Raw genomic sequence first — 15267 nt, forward strand, 5'->3', positions numbered from 1 at the left:
TGAGGATTATAGGGAATGCCAGTGGTATGAGAGATCACTATGACCATATTGTGGGTCAGGGCATTAAGCCCTTCCCAAACCAATTGTTTGATTAACATTTCCCTAGTGGGATCCAAGTCTACTCTCCACTCCACTGCCTCATTTACATGTGAGAGAAAATCAGTAAAAAGTTCCCCTGGCTATTGAATAAGATTGTGGAAGTAAACTGAAGGGTCATGGGAGGTGCATGCCTTAAAGCCTTGAAGGCCAGGTCAGAAATCTGTTGGTAGTAGGCTGGATGGCCAATCTGTGCCTGATGGACATGATGGACAAAGTTACCTCATTCAGTGAACATGTCAAGGGTCCCTGGAACATTAAGAAGTTCGTTCACGCTTGAGCATCTTCTTGGTTATTGTAAGCTGATTTCTGGCTAAGAAAGGCAGCTGGCTCCAGCACAGCTTTTTAGCAGACTATATTATATCAATCAAAGTAAGTCTGTAGTTGCATTGCCCATTGAGTGAGGGTGTATTTGAAGTAAGGTTGTCAGGGACCAAACAAGAACTATGGAAAAGTACTAGCTAGGCCAGAGAACAAGCCACAGGCCCTAAACCAGATGCCCCCAAAGATAAAGAACATCCCGCGGTCAGGTAGCATAGCAACAGGACAATGGGCCCTGACCAATGACCTTACCACCTAGCACAACATCCTGCAGCTTCACGACCCACATGTCCTGCACATTCTGCACCCCTTCCCTCCTTCCAGCCCCCTCCCCCTCCCATGCTATATAAGCCTTGCTGAGGAGAATAAAATTTGCAGCTTGATCAGAACCCTGTCTTGCTGTCTTCCTTCGTGTCTCCTCATCCCTTTCATTCTCTCCTGCAGGTGGGTCGCCCCCCATTGACACCCCGTTAGCCAGGGCAACAGGTGAATCTGGGCCCAACTTCCAGATAAGGGAGAGTTCAGCTGTGGGGTTGGGAATCCAGGGCTGGCTAGTGGCATTTTGTCCCAGGTTGACTGGAAAGGCTTCCATTGGCCTTTGAGGCCCGAGACCGGGGGGTGAGGGGATAGGAGGAGTGGGCTGTGGTGCCTGGGGGGCATACCTCAGCACGAGGAAATTTCCACCTTCAGGGGCAGGTGGATATTGAGGCACTCAATTCTAAGGGTACCGTGGTGGAGGTGCAGCCTCCTGAGGCGGGAGTGGGGTTGACAAGAAAGCGGCACATATGTTCTTAACTGTGGCCATGCTCTCCTCAGCAGGTTTCGAGGGGCCTGAATTGTCTGCCTCTTCCTCCTCATCATCGGATGCCGTAGAGAGATCAGACATGGAAGGGGTGGAGGTGATGGAGAGGTTACCCATTTTGTAGAGGGAGACAGCAGGCAAGCAACAGTCAGAGAGAAGATGGCAGCCAAGAGGGGTGGAAAATTGTGTCAGACCATTATGTTTTATGCTTAGTGGGGGACTTCTGTGGTTTTTCAGGCCATGGCAGTGTATCCATACAGTGTCTCCAGATGACGGATGATATTCAGGAGCGGAGCCTTGATTTTGCCTCTTGGGGGATCAGCCCTTATGTGGAGGTGCCGGGCAAACCAAAACAGAAAAAAAAAACATGCCTTCCTAACCAGATGGGCAGACAAACATGACAGACAACACAAAAGAATGAAAGAAAAAACGGGGTTGGGGGGTCCCTACACTTACCTTGCCAAAGGGACCAAAAACACACAACATAAAAGGTCCTTCAAACCAAAACACACCATCTTGGGGGCACTGTCCTGTGCCATGAGTGAGGGGAGGGAGATGACCAGAATCTATTTGGGTGCCAGATGTTGCTGGGTCCTAACGGCTCCCTCAGGGGATGGGGGTGAGAAGACGTGGCATCAATGGCACAGACACTAGGACTCAGGTGAAAGGTAAACAGCAGACTCATTTATTCAGCAGTGAGGAGAGCCTTATATACCATCCTCCCAGTACCCAGGCTGCATCCTGATCCAGTGACATTGTATGGTCACCCCTCATTGGCTAGGCACCATCAGGGCCTCTGACAGTGCCTGTTGCTAGGCCCTCAGGCAGACTCCAGGTTGACTCATCTCTTAGCCTTATAGGCCCTATCTTCCTTAGTTACCTACCTATAAACCTAGCACTTTGGAGGCAGGAAGCCAGAAGAAACTGCAACAGAAACAAGGCCTTCTGGAAGAAAAGTTCCAGAATCCCTACTCAAATTTTATGTCCCAGCCAGCACCTGGGCCACATTCCTGAATCTATGCTTGTCCCAGGGCAGGAGGCTGCAGGGACAAGGGCTTCCCTAGTTGGGTAATAGCCCTACCTCACAGGATCTTCACTCTGATAAAAAATCTCAGATCTTCAGGACCTTCAAGGGCAGGGAGTAATATTCACAGCACACAAGTTTCCAGGGTGCTGCCCATATTCCATGAGGACTCCTGTGGTGTTAACCATATGGGTTCTGATTGTCTCTGGGCAGTAACCTCTCAAGGACAGAAGGACAGAGCAATGATGGATCCCTGGTTATCCCACTGTGTCAAGTCAGGCCTTCCCAGTGGTAGCATCCAATATAGACTGGGACTCCAGAAGAGGCACAGTGAGTCTTTGGTTGCTCTAAGCCAGGCCACGAGCCCCTGCAGTAAATAGCTTCTACCTCTGAACTAAAAGAATCTGGCAGGGCAGCGCCTATTCACCTTTGAGGGCTCATCTCCTTGGCAGACCCCTTCCCCAGCACAAACAAGTGCTCCTGAGAAATGGAGAAACCCTCTCTCTGTCCCCAGTATCAGCTCTGAGGGAAGCCCATCCAAACCAAGGGATACCCCCACTCTGAGCTGGGTAACATGAGATAGCTATGGGGCTGGCTGAAAGGGCAGAGATGTGGGCCAGCAGTCAGGACTCAGTAGACTCCATGCGGCAAAAGGAAAGTGGACTTCTTGGCTGGGAGATCAAAGAGTTTATTGGAGGGCTTTGAGCAGCATGTGTGTGGGAAGCCTGCAAGAGCCCAGAGATTTATGTGTGGACAGTGGTGGCACAAAGCCTTGGAATCCCACCCCTTCCCTGGACTGTCCACATGCCTCCAGGGCCAAGGACAGCAAGCCACAACAAAATGGCATGCTGGAGATGCAGATCTGAAAGACCTGGCGAGGGGGTGGGACACCTACCCAGCAGGGAATATAAAGTTGAAGCAAGGAGGCCCACACCCTAAGGCCCACCTCAGGGTTTTTATAACTCACAATTCATCACTAGAGGGCTCCAGGAAGGAGTGATGAAATGTTGGGACACAAAAATGGGGGTGGGAGTAGCAGGGAGGACCCTCATAACAAGGTTTGCAGGAGGACCGACCCCAGGCTGACCAGAAGCACCCCTGCCAGGGTCCAGACGCTGCCACCAGTGGGAACTGCTGCATTGCAGAGGTCTCCCTTACAACAGGAAAGCTTGGAGCTGACGGAGGTACCAAGGAAAGGGATATTTTGGATATTTCCAAGATGATTCTGATCTTCAGGGCAGACGGGAAGGCAGAACTTGTTCTTTCTTTTCTCTTTGTAAGATTCTGCAAGACACCAGGGAGAGACTTCACAGCGTGTGCATGGACAACTCAGCACCCCAAAGTCTGGGGCACACGCCAAATGCCAGGATGGCACAGCCTTGTCTCTAAGGCACATTGAAGCCAGACATGGTGGCTCACACTTGTAATCCCTGAACTTGGAAAACTAAGGCAGGAGGATTAATATGAGTTCAAATCCACCTGGGCTACATGGGGAGTTCTAGGCCAGCCTGGGCTAGAGTGAGACCCAGAAAAAAAAAAAAAAAAGCCATGGTCTGGTAAGGTGGCCTGGTGGATAACATGCTTGCCTTGAGCAAGCGTGAGGACTGGAATTTCAATCACTAGAACCCATGTAAAAGGTGGGCAGACATGGTGGCCTACTTATAATCTCAGTGCTCATGAGGCAGAGATGGGGAATCCCTGAGATTGGAATCCCTCACTGGCTAGACTAGCTGAATCTGAAAGCTCGGGATTCAGTGAGAGACCCTGCCGCAGCAAATAAAACAATTGTCAAGGAAGATGCCCAGTGTCAACCTCTGGGCTCCAAACACTTGTACCCACTAGTGCACGTGTGCCCACACATGAGAACATGCATACACACATGCATTTACACACAATGTGCTAGGGAAACAGCTCAGTCAGTAAAGTGCTTGCCGCACGGAAGCATACGGACCCACGTTCAACCGTCAGCACCCATGCAGAGAGCCAGCATGGTAGTGATATTTCTAATGACTGGGCTGAGGAGGTGGAAAGAGGAGCTCTCGGCCAGCCCCACTAGCCTAGTCGGCAAATCCCAGGTCCCGATGAAAGAGCTTGTCTCAAACACAAGGTGGTTGGGACGGAGAAACAGCTCAGCAGAAAAAGTACTTGTTGCTCTTATAGATGTCCAGGGTTCGGTTCCCAGACCCACATGGTGGTTCACAACCATCCATAACTCCAGTTCCAGGGGATCCACCAAGCATTCATTGGGATAAAATAAAATAAATAAATCTTTTTTAAAAGTAGACAGTACATGAGGAATGATACTAAAGGCTGTCCTCTGGCCTTATATACATGCACACACATGTGCACCCACACTCATAGGCAAACACACACCCACATACACAAAGACATGGCACAATGAGGGATCACCCAGGAGCACAGAAAGGTCAGCCAGCCTCTCAGACTCAGGCTGTTCCCCGGAAATTGGACTTAGGAGCCATGCAGGCGGCTGCAGAAAGGCGGAGGAAACTGGATAGCAGGGTGGGGCTGCTCCTGCTTTGTCTATCTGGAGGAGATGCCTGGAAACTGACACTTTGGGGGATCTAATGTGGTTTGAGGTCTCCTTTTCTTCAGAATTACCAAGTCATTCCTTTAGAATAAATCTCCTGACTCCTTCATTATAAGTAAAGAGTTACTAAATGCTCCCAGCTCTCCAACTCCTTCAGTGAGCCAGTGAGACCCTGAACATAGGGAAAGGACAGGAGTGCCACATGGCTAATACTGGTGGTGGAGGGGGGATGGTGACAGCCACGCATGCCATAGGGGCTGCCCTGCTAAAGACTCTACCTCCCAGCACATACCTGGACTCCAGGTCACAGGCCCCACCATGCTCCCCCTATAGGAGCCCCACTCCAACCACAGGAGGACCCTACTTGGAGGGAAGAGAACTACGGTCCATAAACAACTATGGTCCATAAGTGACCAGACCTTTCTTCCCAAGCCGTCCCCAACCCATCCTCCTCTATGCCACAAGGAACTCACCCACAGTAACTTCCACCTCCTGAGTGATGCAGACCCCGTCAGGGTAATGGCAGGTAGCTGGTTGGCAAGAAGTCCCAGGTGTGACCCCCAGGCACTCATAGCAACGCAACCCTTGGGCTAAGAAACAGGCCAATACATGAGGGTCAGGGCATGCCCTTCCTAGCCCAGACCCCTCTTCTGCACCTGGCTTTACCTCCACACAGCTGCTGGGCTATAGGACAGAGCAGGGACACTCCTCAGGCACCTCCACCCAAAGCAGAAGGGAGCCAAGAACCATAGTTCTTCAAGTAAGCTGAGTACTGCTGTCTCAGCCAGCCAGCCAACCCCACAGGGGAGACCTGGACCCCAAGAGTTGTTAGAGAAACAGTCACCATAGCAGAAGGACATTTGTACCTCCTGTCTGCTGAAGCGGTAAGGGGATGAGGGAGTAGGTACCAGGCCGTGACAAGGGCCTCCTGATGGGGAAGGCTGTTCTGACCTGTCCCACCCTACATTTGCAGAGCTGGACCCTGACTGAGCCTTGGAGCATGACAGGGCACTGGACTTCCCAGAACCCAACTGCAAAGTTGGGGCTCATCATGAAACCTCTCATAATACAGATGTAACTGGAAGTGTAGGGGTATCTGAGAACTCAAAACCTTTTAGAGTAAGGAAGTTCTAGCCTTTGGTCTTCATGTGGCTGGATTGAAGGGTAAGATAAGGTCAAATGTAATAATGTAAGGAATGCCAAAAGTTGGGGGGTGCCAAAGTTCTTGACTTGGCAGCTAGGCCAGGAAAAGAAGCCCCTGACACCTTGTACACATACAGGCCAGTGGCATGGCTGGGAGGCAACGGCACCAGGGTACTCTGAGGACAGGGGCCCTTGGTGACCAGGGTTTGCCTGATCCTCAAGAAAGGAATGAGAAAGGGGCTGGATGGTAGGGTTCGTCCTTCTGAGGCTATGGGTCCTGAGGAGTGTGGGGCCACTGCTCATGGTCGGGAAGGAGTGGAGTCTAAGACCCTACTTGCAAGTGGGGAAAGCTGCAAGGCAGGTTCTGGCAGGTTTACAGGCCCAGGAAGCCACCCCAGACCATGAGAGTTCACCCATCACACACCAATCCACACTGGGCATCCCCTGGTCCCAGAACACCTGGTTCCCAGCCCAGGCACAGGACACACAATGAGAATGCAAGTGTACCCACAACTCTGAGGCCCTTTTCATCTCACCTCTCTCTGCACACAGTAGGGCCACAAGCAGGATGAGCACACAGGTCTTCATAGCGTGGGAACTGTTCATCCTAGGAGAAGCGATGCACAGACAAAACCTTAAAACTTGGAGCTAGTTAATAGTACCCCACCCAAAATCATAAGACTGGGGCTCTCACATGTCCTGGACATGGCTCAGGCATCCACTCTTCCCCCTCCAATTCTCCACACAGCTTCCCCAAGGAATAAATGTCTGCCTAATTCTCCTGTCCACCATCCACCTAGCTTTCTCTTCCTAATTCCGAACCTCCACCCACAGCCATATCCTGAGGGCCCCTCCCTGTGCTGGCCACCCAGCAGCCCCATCCTGACATCTCTCCTCACATCCTCTCTGTGATCAGGCTGCAGGCACAGTGGAAAGTTCCAGCGAGATGTGGGCTGAAAGAAGCCCTTCAGTCTATGAAATACCCTCCCTCTGCTCCTCCCACCTGATATCCTTAAAAGGAAGGGTTTCCTGTAGTTATTTCCTCCATGCCAACATGTTTATTGCCTAAGAATTAGCAAGGCTCCTTAGTGACCAGGACTAGCCAAATCTTTACCGCAGTTAGGGAGGGAGGGACCATCCTGATGCTAGAGGGCTGGGAAGAAGAGCTGATGGGCAGGAGGGAAGGGGTCAGGGTTGTCTCTCACTTATCATTCAGAAAGCAAAAGAAGGAAGCAACTTGCCCAGTCTTTTCCTGTTTCTAAATGAAAGGTATGGATTGCTGTGGCTCAAAGCCCACTGGCCTCCTTAGTATAAGCAGGTGGTAAGCAACTGAGGAGTACCTGGAGGCTGGCTCTGGTGAGCAAGCCTCAAGAGGGGTCACGTACCCACAGTGTGCGAGTCCTGAGCCAAGAACTGCCAGCTGGGGTAGGAGATGTTAGGCAGTGACTGAGGTATTTGGGTGACATCTGGAGCTTTGGGTACAGTTGGCATCTTGTAGCTAGAGCCGGGATAGTTTTCATGGCCCAGGACAGTTTTATGCTGAGGATGAATGACTTCAGGGTCTCCAGTGCTGCCCAGAGTGAGGAGACCCTTCCTTGTAGAAGCCTCTGTAAAGAAACGACATGTTCGCTCTCCCTGGCAATCCAGTTTGCCATGCTGTGTGTCCCTACACCTATGAGGTCCAGGTCCAAGGTGTCCCAGAAAAGACATGAGTTTCCCTGGCATTTAAGTCACCACCATGTGACAGGTATTCCAATAGTTAAAACCTTACTACAATACCAAGTATTGATAGCATCTGTGGCTCAGCCCAGGGAAGAGCAGCAGGGCTCCACAGCAAGCCAGAGACTGAGTTCTCTGACCTTGTGGAGCTTAGAGCCCCGTGAGGAGCCCCACATAAGTGCCTGCAAGTGATTCAGATTAGACAAAGAAGGCTGGGCACAGAAAGAGATCTGAGCTGGAAGATGGTCCTGAGCCAACACAACAGCAAAAGAACAGGTGTGCTCAGAGGACAACTGAGTCCCAAAGAGGAACCCAGAAGCAGTGAAGTTGAGCACATCTTTTAAGCATGCAAGTCTCGAAAGGGAAGGAAGTCAGAGCCTCAGAGAACTCAGGCAGATTCTCCTGATGGAAGCCACAGGGCAGAAACAAGAGTCTCTTTCTTTCTAGGAAGTAACATCAATTGTTTCTGGTTGGTTCCACATGTGTACATCCAACTTCAGGGCCCAGGTGGTCTAGTCAACATCTAGCCCTCCACCCTAGCACCATGACATCAGCCCTTCCTTGTTACCCTGCAGTCTATGATACATTCCGACCATGTTCGCCACTAGTACCACACCATCCCAGACTAGCAGGAAGAAAGGAAGCCGGAAAAGTTTTCATGGAACCCCTTGACACACCACCCTAGGCATCAGCTCATGCATAACCAAGTAAGGGTGGTACAACGAGCAGCAGACAGCAAGCACCTGTTCATTTAACATTTCGTGGGAAAATGAGAACAACCATAGGACATCCATGACAGACCCAAGTTACAACCCACCCAGTTTTATCTGAGTAAGCCAATGAATTTATGGGGTTTAATTCCAGAGCTTGGGGGAGGTCAGGTCACTTACATAAACATGGATACCCCCCACCCCAGCAGCTACATCACCATGACGTCTCTCATCCCATCATGAAAACAGTGTCATGGAGTCCCCCTCTCAGTTAATCTCCCACTTCCTCTATATTCTAGCATCTTCTGAGACCACTTGTAGTTGGAGAAGAGCAGGAGGGGTAATGGCTGGAACTCTAGGTGAGGGTTCTTCCTTCTTCTGCTCTGGCTAATGGGCGCTCTGACCATTTTCACAGACCTATCAGCATTATGCTCTTCTGACTTGCCATGGCTACTGGGTCAAGGTTATCTCTACTCTGGAGACGGCAGTGGGACCATCACCTTTTTGGAGGAAAAGGACACAGGACTACAGTACCACACACTGGTTCTCTATCAGTCTTAAATTCGGACCTCTTTTTTGGGGGGGGCGGTCAGGGGGTTGGTTTTGGTTTTTCAAGACAGGGTTTCTCTGTATAACAGCCCTGGCTGTCCTATACCTTACTTTGTAGACCAGGTCAGGCTGGCTTCCAACTCAGAGAGATTTATCTGCCTTCTTCTGTCTCCCAAGTGCTGGGATTAAAGGCATGGGCCACCAACGCCTGGCTCAAACTAGGGGCTCTAATGAGTCCTCCAGTTTCCAGCCAGCACCAGTGTGGAGTAGCCAGCTTTTCTTAGTGGTGGACTTCTGTCCGAATGATTGACAAGTCCACTTAGATGAACTTTTCAGGGAGAGAGAGTGTGCTTCTGTAATCTTCCCTTTGGTTTCTACCCAGAGTTAGAGGGACCAGATGTTGTCAGGCTTAGGTACCAGGTGTCAGATGTTAGAAAAGCCAGGCCTTAAGCAGAGAGGGCTATATGCAAAACAAAAACCAAAAAAATCAAACAAACAAAAAAACCACCCCACATCTGGTGCTCCTCTCCCCTGCCTTCCAACTCAGCTAGCTCCCTGACTGAGTCACACTGAGTCAAGCATTAGCCAAGCCCATTCCTCTGCCCAGAGAATGAGTGACCTCTGTTAAGTAGCCAAAGTCACATGCCCCTCCCTCCCCACCCTCAGTCATACAGCAGAGGTTGACTGTTAACTCAGTGTACTTCCTCAAAATGAAACCACAACCCACCTCTCCCCCGCAAAAAAAAACAAACCTTAAGAGTAGTCACTTTGACAAGACCAAAGCCTCTAACTTGTGCTGTGCTGCCTGCTGGCCTGAATGAATCTCTTGCCTGAAGGAAGATTCAACTCAGTTCCTCTGTTTGTCGCAACACCCCCCTCCTTGAACATTAGAAAAATATTTGGCAGCAGAAGTCCCTGAGGATAGCCCCACCACCATGATCAGTTCTGGACCACACACCCCCGTTTCCCTGACAAAGTCCTAATTTCAAAAAGGGAAAACAACACAGTTGCACCTCCTTAAAATTTGAAATACCAAATACAGGGAGGAGGTAGAGGTGGAAAGACTTTGCTTAAGCCCAGTAAATAAAGATGTCTCCTCTGGTGATTGGAGCTTTTTTTTTTTTTTTTTTTTCCGAGACAGGGTTTCTCTGTGTAGCTTTGCGCCTTTCCTGGAACTCACTTGGTAGTCCAGGCTGGCCTCGAACTCACAGAGATCCGCCTGGCTCTGCCTCCCGAGTGCTGGGATTAAAGGCGTGCGCCACCACCGCCCGGCTGGAGCTTTTTTATAAAACCTTTTTTTTATTCTCCACCCCCAACCCTCTCTCTGGTTTTTTTGAGACAGGCTTTCTCTGTGTAGCCATGGCTATCCTAGAACTCGCTCTGTATACCTGGCTAGCCTCAAATTCAGAGATCTGCCTGTCCCTGCGTCCTGAGTGGTGGGACTAAGGGCTTAGTCAATTTTCTTTAATCTACACTGCTGCAGGATTTGGGGCTGAAAAGATCTGAATTGTATTTCTGATTCTGGGTGGGAACTAAAGTAAGAATATACTAACACAAAGCTGCCCTCTCCCCTAATAGTTAATAGCCTATCAGAGCCGGGAAGGAAGGGCAGCAGGAACAGAGAGAAAGGAACACATGCATGCTCATTTACTGGCTTGTGCTCATCTCAGTTTTTCTGCTTTCATGTGGATAGTTCAGGGCCCCATGCTAGGAAATGTCACCCACAGTAAGTTGCGTGTTCCCACACCAAGAGACTTAACTCTCAGCTCTGATAAGCTATAACCTAAAGTATTTCCAAAAATAAAGCTTCTCACCTCTAAGCTTCTTTTTGTCACAAGAGAAATGAAACTAAGATCATGGGTAAGAGCAGTGGTTCTCACCCTTCTACCTGCTGTGACCTTTTAATACAGTTCCTCATGTTGTGGTGACCTTCCCCAACCATGAAATTATTTCTTTGCTGCTTCATAACCGTAGTTTTGCCACTGTTATAAATCATAATGGAAATGTCTGATATGCAGGATATCTGATATGCGGACCCCGCCCCATTGGGGGTCAGGATCCACAGGTTGAGAATCACAGGATGAGAGGCCCACGATCAGACTTTTTGAGTCCAAGAAAACAGGCAGGTTCAACAAAGGAGGTCTATAAGCAGTTTTATGGGCTGGAACTCTTCAGAGAAGAGTGAGAGTGCCAGGGTAAAGAGGGCTAGGGTTTGGGCTGATATCTGAAAATGGGAAAGAAAGGAGAAAAAGAAAAAGTTATGCTTTTTGTGTTAGAACTCAGAAAGGGGGGTGGACTCAGCAAGCGAGGGATTTAGAGCAACTGCATGGAGGGAGTCTGTGTAAGTAAAGAGTTTTTAAGGGGATAATTATGCCTCTCATCTTCTTTGGGTGAATCAGCTTTGCTGAGATAAAGTTTCTTGTCCAGGACAGGCCCACTTAGATTAACACTCAACAGGAAGAGGCAATAGCGTATTTTTGCAATTTTATCATCTTTGGGGCAATTTAGAGAGTTGAGTTGAAAGGAAGTAAGGGGTCCTTGAGTGAAGTAGAGACTTCTAGCCTCAGTCAAGCAGACCTTGGGGGAAGTGGTGGCGTCTAGGGTCCTAGAGAATCAGCTACTAAAGCCTCTCTAGGCTAGTGGCTTCTGGAGTCTTTGTCTCATGACCTCAAATAATGAATTTCACAATCGGCAGAAGGGGGAGGTTATAGAAGGTGAGTTTAAGCAAGCAGAGCCACCATAGAGCAAGAGCAGATCCCTGAGAAAGGGTAGCCATTGAGGGCCTCCCCCCCCCCATCTAGATTAATAAGGCTTCACTGGGTTGAGGCATGGGCATAGGATGGTCAGTCCAATTGTTCCCACCACAAGACACTCATGTTCTTCTCCATCCTGGTGTCTGGACTAGAGTTTTACACACATCTTCAAGGCCAAGGAAGCATCTAACTGTGTGTAACTTCCGGGCATGGGCCCTCACTCATTAAGCAGCTTTGCAAAAGGAGAAGAACAATAGAAACAAAACCCGAACACAAACCAGTGCTCTTTAACATTTTGGGTAATTCTGGCCCCGAGTCACGACAGAACTGCTGATAGAATCAAGGACATTTCTGACTACAGGCTAAGACAGGACTGGTTGTCAAGGATAAGAAACAGAAGTGTGATCCTTGCCTCTACCCCGGGACAGTTCATTGTCAACGTGACACAAACTGTAGTTACCTGGAAAGAAGCATCTCAGTTGAGGAATTGCCTCTACCATTTTGGCCTGTGAGCATGTCTGTGAATTGTCTTGGTTGATGATTGGTGTAGGAGGCCCCAGCCCACTGTGGGCTGCACTAGACTAGGCAGGTGGGTCTAGGCCACAGAAGAAAATCAGCTGAGCGAGTCAGGCGAAGGAAGCCAGTGTGCAGCATTCTCCATGATTTCTGCTTCAAGATCCTGCCTTGAGTTCCTGTGGTAGATTGTGATCTAGAAGTGTGAAAGCCAAATAAACCCTCTCCTCCCCAAAGGTGCTTTTGGTCCGAGTGTTTTCATCATGGCAATGGAAAGCTAACTAGAACACTAACCGCAAACCACCCAACCGATTTCTTTCTCATGCTCTCATAAATGTCTCCACTGAGTCAGAGATATAGTTCAGATCTCATTCTTTGGACCAAAAGTCATATTCGGTCCACAGAGCTCTGGTCCACAGAGCAAATTAAAGAGAATTTTTTAATAAAAGAAATATAATTCTATAAAATTATAGTGCTTCCGTTAATGGACCTCAGCAAAGTCTCCCAACCTCCACCTTCCTCCCTTTCCATATGATGCTTTAAATCTCAAAAGGAGCTGGGCAGTGATGGCACATGCCTTAATCCCAGCACTCAGGAGGCAGAGGCAGGCATATCTGTGAGTTCGAGGCCAGCCTGGTCTACAGAATGAGATCCAGGACAGGTACCAAAACAACACAGAGAAACCCTGTCTCAAAACAACAACAACAACAACTCAAAAGGATAACAGGGATGCCCCCTCTCAGGTATTTCAAGTTCTCATAAGTGAGTGTCACCAAAGAAACAAGGTGTGTGTGTGTGTGTGTGTGTGTGTGTGTGTGTGTGTGTGTGTGTGTGTGCAAACCTGATGTCAGGGAAGAGTCTATCCTGACTGGCCTCCATGCCTGCCAATCTATCTAGCTTCCTGGCATGAGAGCACTATGTCAGAAAAAAACAATCCCGTTTGTGTGCCTTTCCACAATGTCAGAATGTATTGAATAGCAATAAATTCACAAGATAGGTGATTTCAAAGGCAGAAATGTGCCTAGATACACCCACTTTCCTTGCTAACACAAGTTCTTTTATTCCAGGCTTAAATACTAATATTAATTCTCAGGTCATACAATAAAGATAGATAGATAGATAGATAGATAGATAGATAGATAGATAGATACATACATACATACATACATACATACATAATTACCAGAAGATATAGATAGATAAATACACAAGTAGATAACAGATGATAGAGATAGATAGATAGATACATACATACATATATACATACATACACATACATAATACATACATACAGAGAAACATACATAGATACATAGATAACAGAAGAGATAGATACACAGATAACAGAAGATAGAGATATATAGGTAGATAGATGTTAGATAGATAGATGATAGATAATAGATAATAGATAGATAGATAGATAGATGATAGATAATAGATAAATAGATGATAGAAGGATAGAAAGAAAGAAAGAAAGATAGATAGATAGATAGATAGATAGATAGATAGATAGATAGATAGATGATAGATAGATGTTAGATAAATTGATGATAGATAGATAGATAGATAGATGATAGGTAGATGTTAGATAAATGATAGAAGATAGGTAGCAGAAGATGGAGATGGATAAATGATAGAAGATAGATGATAGAAGATAGATGATAGATAGATAGATAGATAGATAGATAGATAGATAGATAGATAGATAGACAGATAGATTTATAGGTTACTCAATGGCTATAAAGGCTTCTACAAGATTCGAGAGGGTTCAGAAGCCCCGAGAGGCAGGCAAGCTGTGGCTGCTAGAGTCAGACTGTAGAGCCAGAGTTGGTCCAACTACAGAGGTCAAAGGGCAGGACCAAAGGAACAGGCAGACAAAAGCACGCATGTACAGATAGGTAACCAAGAGGATGACAGGTGGCAATTTGCATCAGTAGCAAGGACCCAGGAGAGCTGACATCACAGGACAGTCAAGAATTCACTGCCTGTGGGTCCTTGATGCACACCAGGTGGTCAGATGGCAGGTCAACGAGAGCTGTCCAGATCACTGTGCTGTCGTCTATTTCCTTATGAGGTCCAGGCATGGGGGTGACCTCCTTTTCTTGGTCTGGTTGTTCTCAATAAATTCCTGGGTCTGGTTTCCTGGATATAATTTAAGTGTGCCTGTTGTATAGAGCTTAGATAAAGCTTGTCAAAAATGTTTTTGTTGTTGTTGTTTGTTTTTGTTCTGGATGAGACCAGGTGTCACTGTGCAGCCCTGGCTGTCCTGGAACTCACTCTGTAGACCAGGCTAGCCTTTGAACTTAAAGAGATCCCCCTGCCTCTGCCTCCGGAGTGCTGGGATTAAAGGCATGTGCCATCATGCCTGATCAAAAATGGGATTTTTGACTTGATTCTGATAACTTTCTTTTTGTCTTCTGAAAACCCAGATCTGTTGTGGATAGATCTGGTCAGTGTGATCATATTTTCTGCACATGCAATAATTTACCAAAATTGACTTTCCTACAACTCTGGAAACCCTGATCTGATAATGTTTCTAAATAAATCACCTCTTAAACTTCAGGCAGAACTGTGTCTGCTCTGTAACACTGACCACATCATGGAGGGCTACAGAGGCACACACACATGCTCTGTAACATTGAACGCACCATGGAGGGCTGCAGAGCCACACACACATGCTCTGGAACACTGACCGCAGCTTCAGAGCTGCATATGCTCTGTAACACTACAGAGTCATGCATGCTTTGAAAGGTGATATTACAAGTTGAACTGTGGGGAGCTGATGTCTTCATGGGCTTTGCTCCAGTTTCTTAGCTAAAAGTCTGGCTTATTCAGTGTAAACTACGCTAGTATCAAAACACAAAATCTTTAAACATGTTTCCATAAACACATGCCAGTTTTTGTTTTGTTTGTTTGTTGGCGGTGGGGTTGCCTGCATGTATGTCTGTGCACCGTGCACCTGCAGTGCCTATGATGGCCAGAAATAAAGGGTGTTGGAGACCCTGGAACTGGAGTTGCAGATGGCTGTGAGCCACAGTGTGGGTACTGGGAATCGAACTGCAGTACCTTGTCTGTTTCTTTTTTCAGTT

The 15267-nt window shown here is 48.0% G+C and overlaps 1 protein-coding gene across 2 annotated transcripts; it reads right to left on the reverse strand.

Annotated features, from left to right (window-relative positions):
- Positions 1–1876: 1876 nt before the first annotated feature.
- Positions 1877–6879, reverse strand: LOC128116263 (lymphocyte antigen 6A-2/6E-1-like). Of its 2 annotated transcripts, none has more exons than XM_052747440.1 (4): positions 6834–6879; positions 6471–6541; positions 5265–5381; positions 1877–3527 (listed from the first exon to the last, which is right to left on the reverse strand). In XM_052747440.1, coding segments are annotated over exons 1-4 (426 nt in total). In that variant the 5' UTR covers positions 6836–6879; the 3' UTR covers positions 1877–3291. The 2 variants fall into 2 exon arrangements, with proteins under 2 accessions (XP_052603400.1, XP_052603399.1); XM_052747439.1 differs by lacking the exon at positions 6834–6879 and adding an exon at positions 6629–6808.
- Between the last annotated feature and the right edge of the window lie 8388 nt (positions 6880–15267).

This window comes from Peromyscus californicus, unplaced genomic scaffold (assembly GCF_007827085.1).
Source record: "Peromyscus californicus insignis strain IS unplaced genomic scaffold, ASM782708v3 Scaffold_20__1_contigs__length_68692818, whole genome shotgun sequence".
NCBI lineage: Eukaryota > Metazoa > Chordata > Mammalia > Rodentia > Cricetidae > Peromyscus > Peromyscus californicus.

Excerpts from the sequence above, each read along its gene's own strand:
- LOC128116263 (XM_052747439.1), bottom strand. The coding sequence starts at position 6,726 with ATGGTGGACAGGAGAATTAGGCAGACATTTATTCCTTGGGGAAGCTGT. Across the intron at positions 5,382-6,470 it reads CCTACTGTGTGCAGAGAGAG|CCCAAGGGTTGCGTTGCTAT; the intron begins GTGAGATGAAAA and ends CCTGTTTCTTAG. Across the intron at positions 3,528-5,264 it reads GGAGGTGGAAGTTACTGTGG|AATCTTACAAAGAGAAAAGA; the intron begins GTGAGTTCCTTG and ends GGTGTCTTGCAG.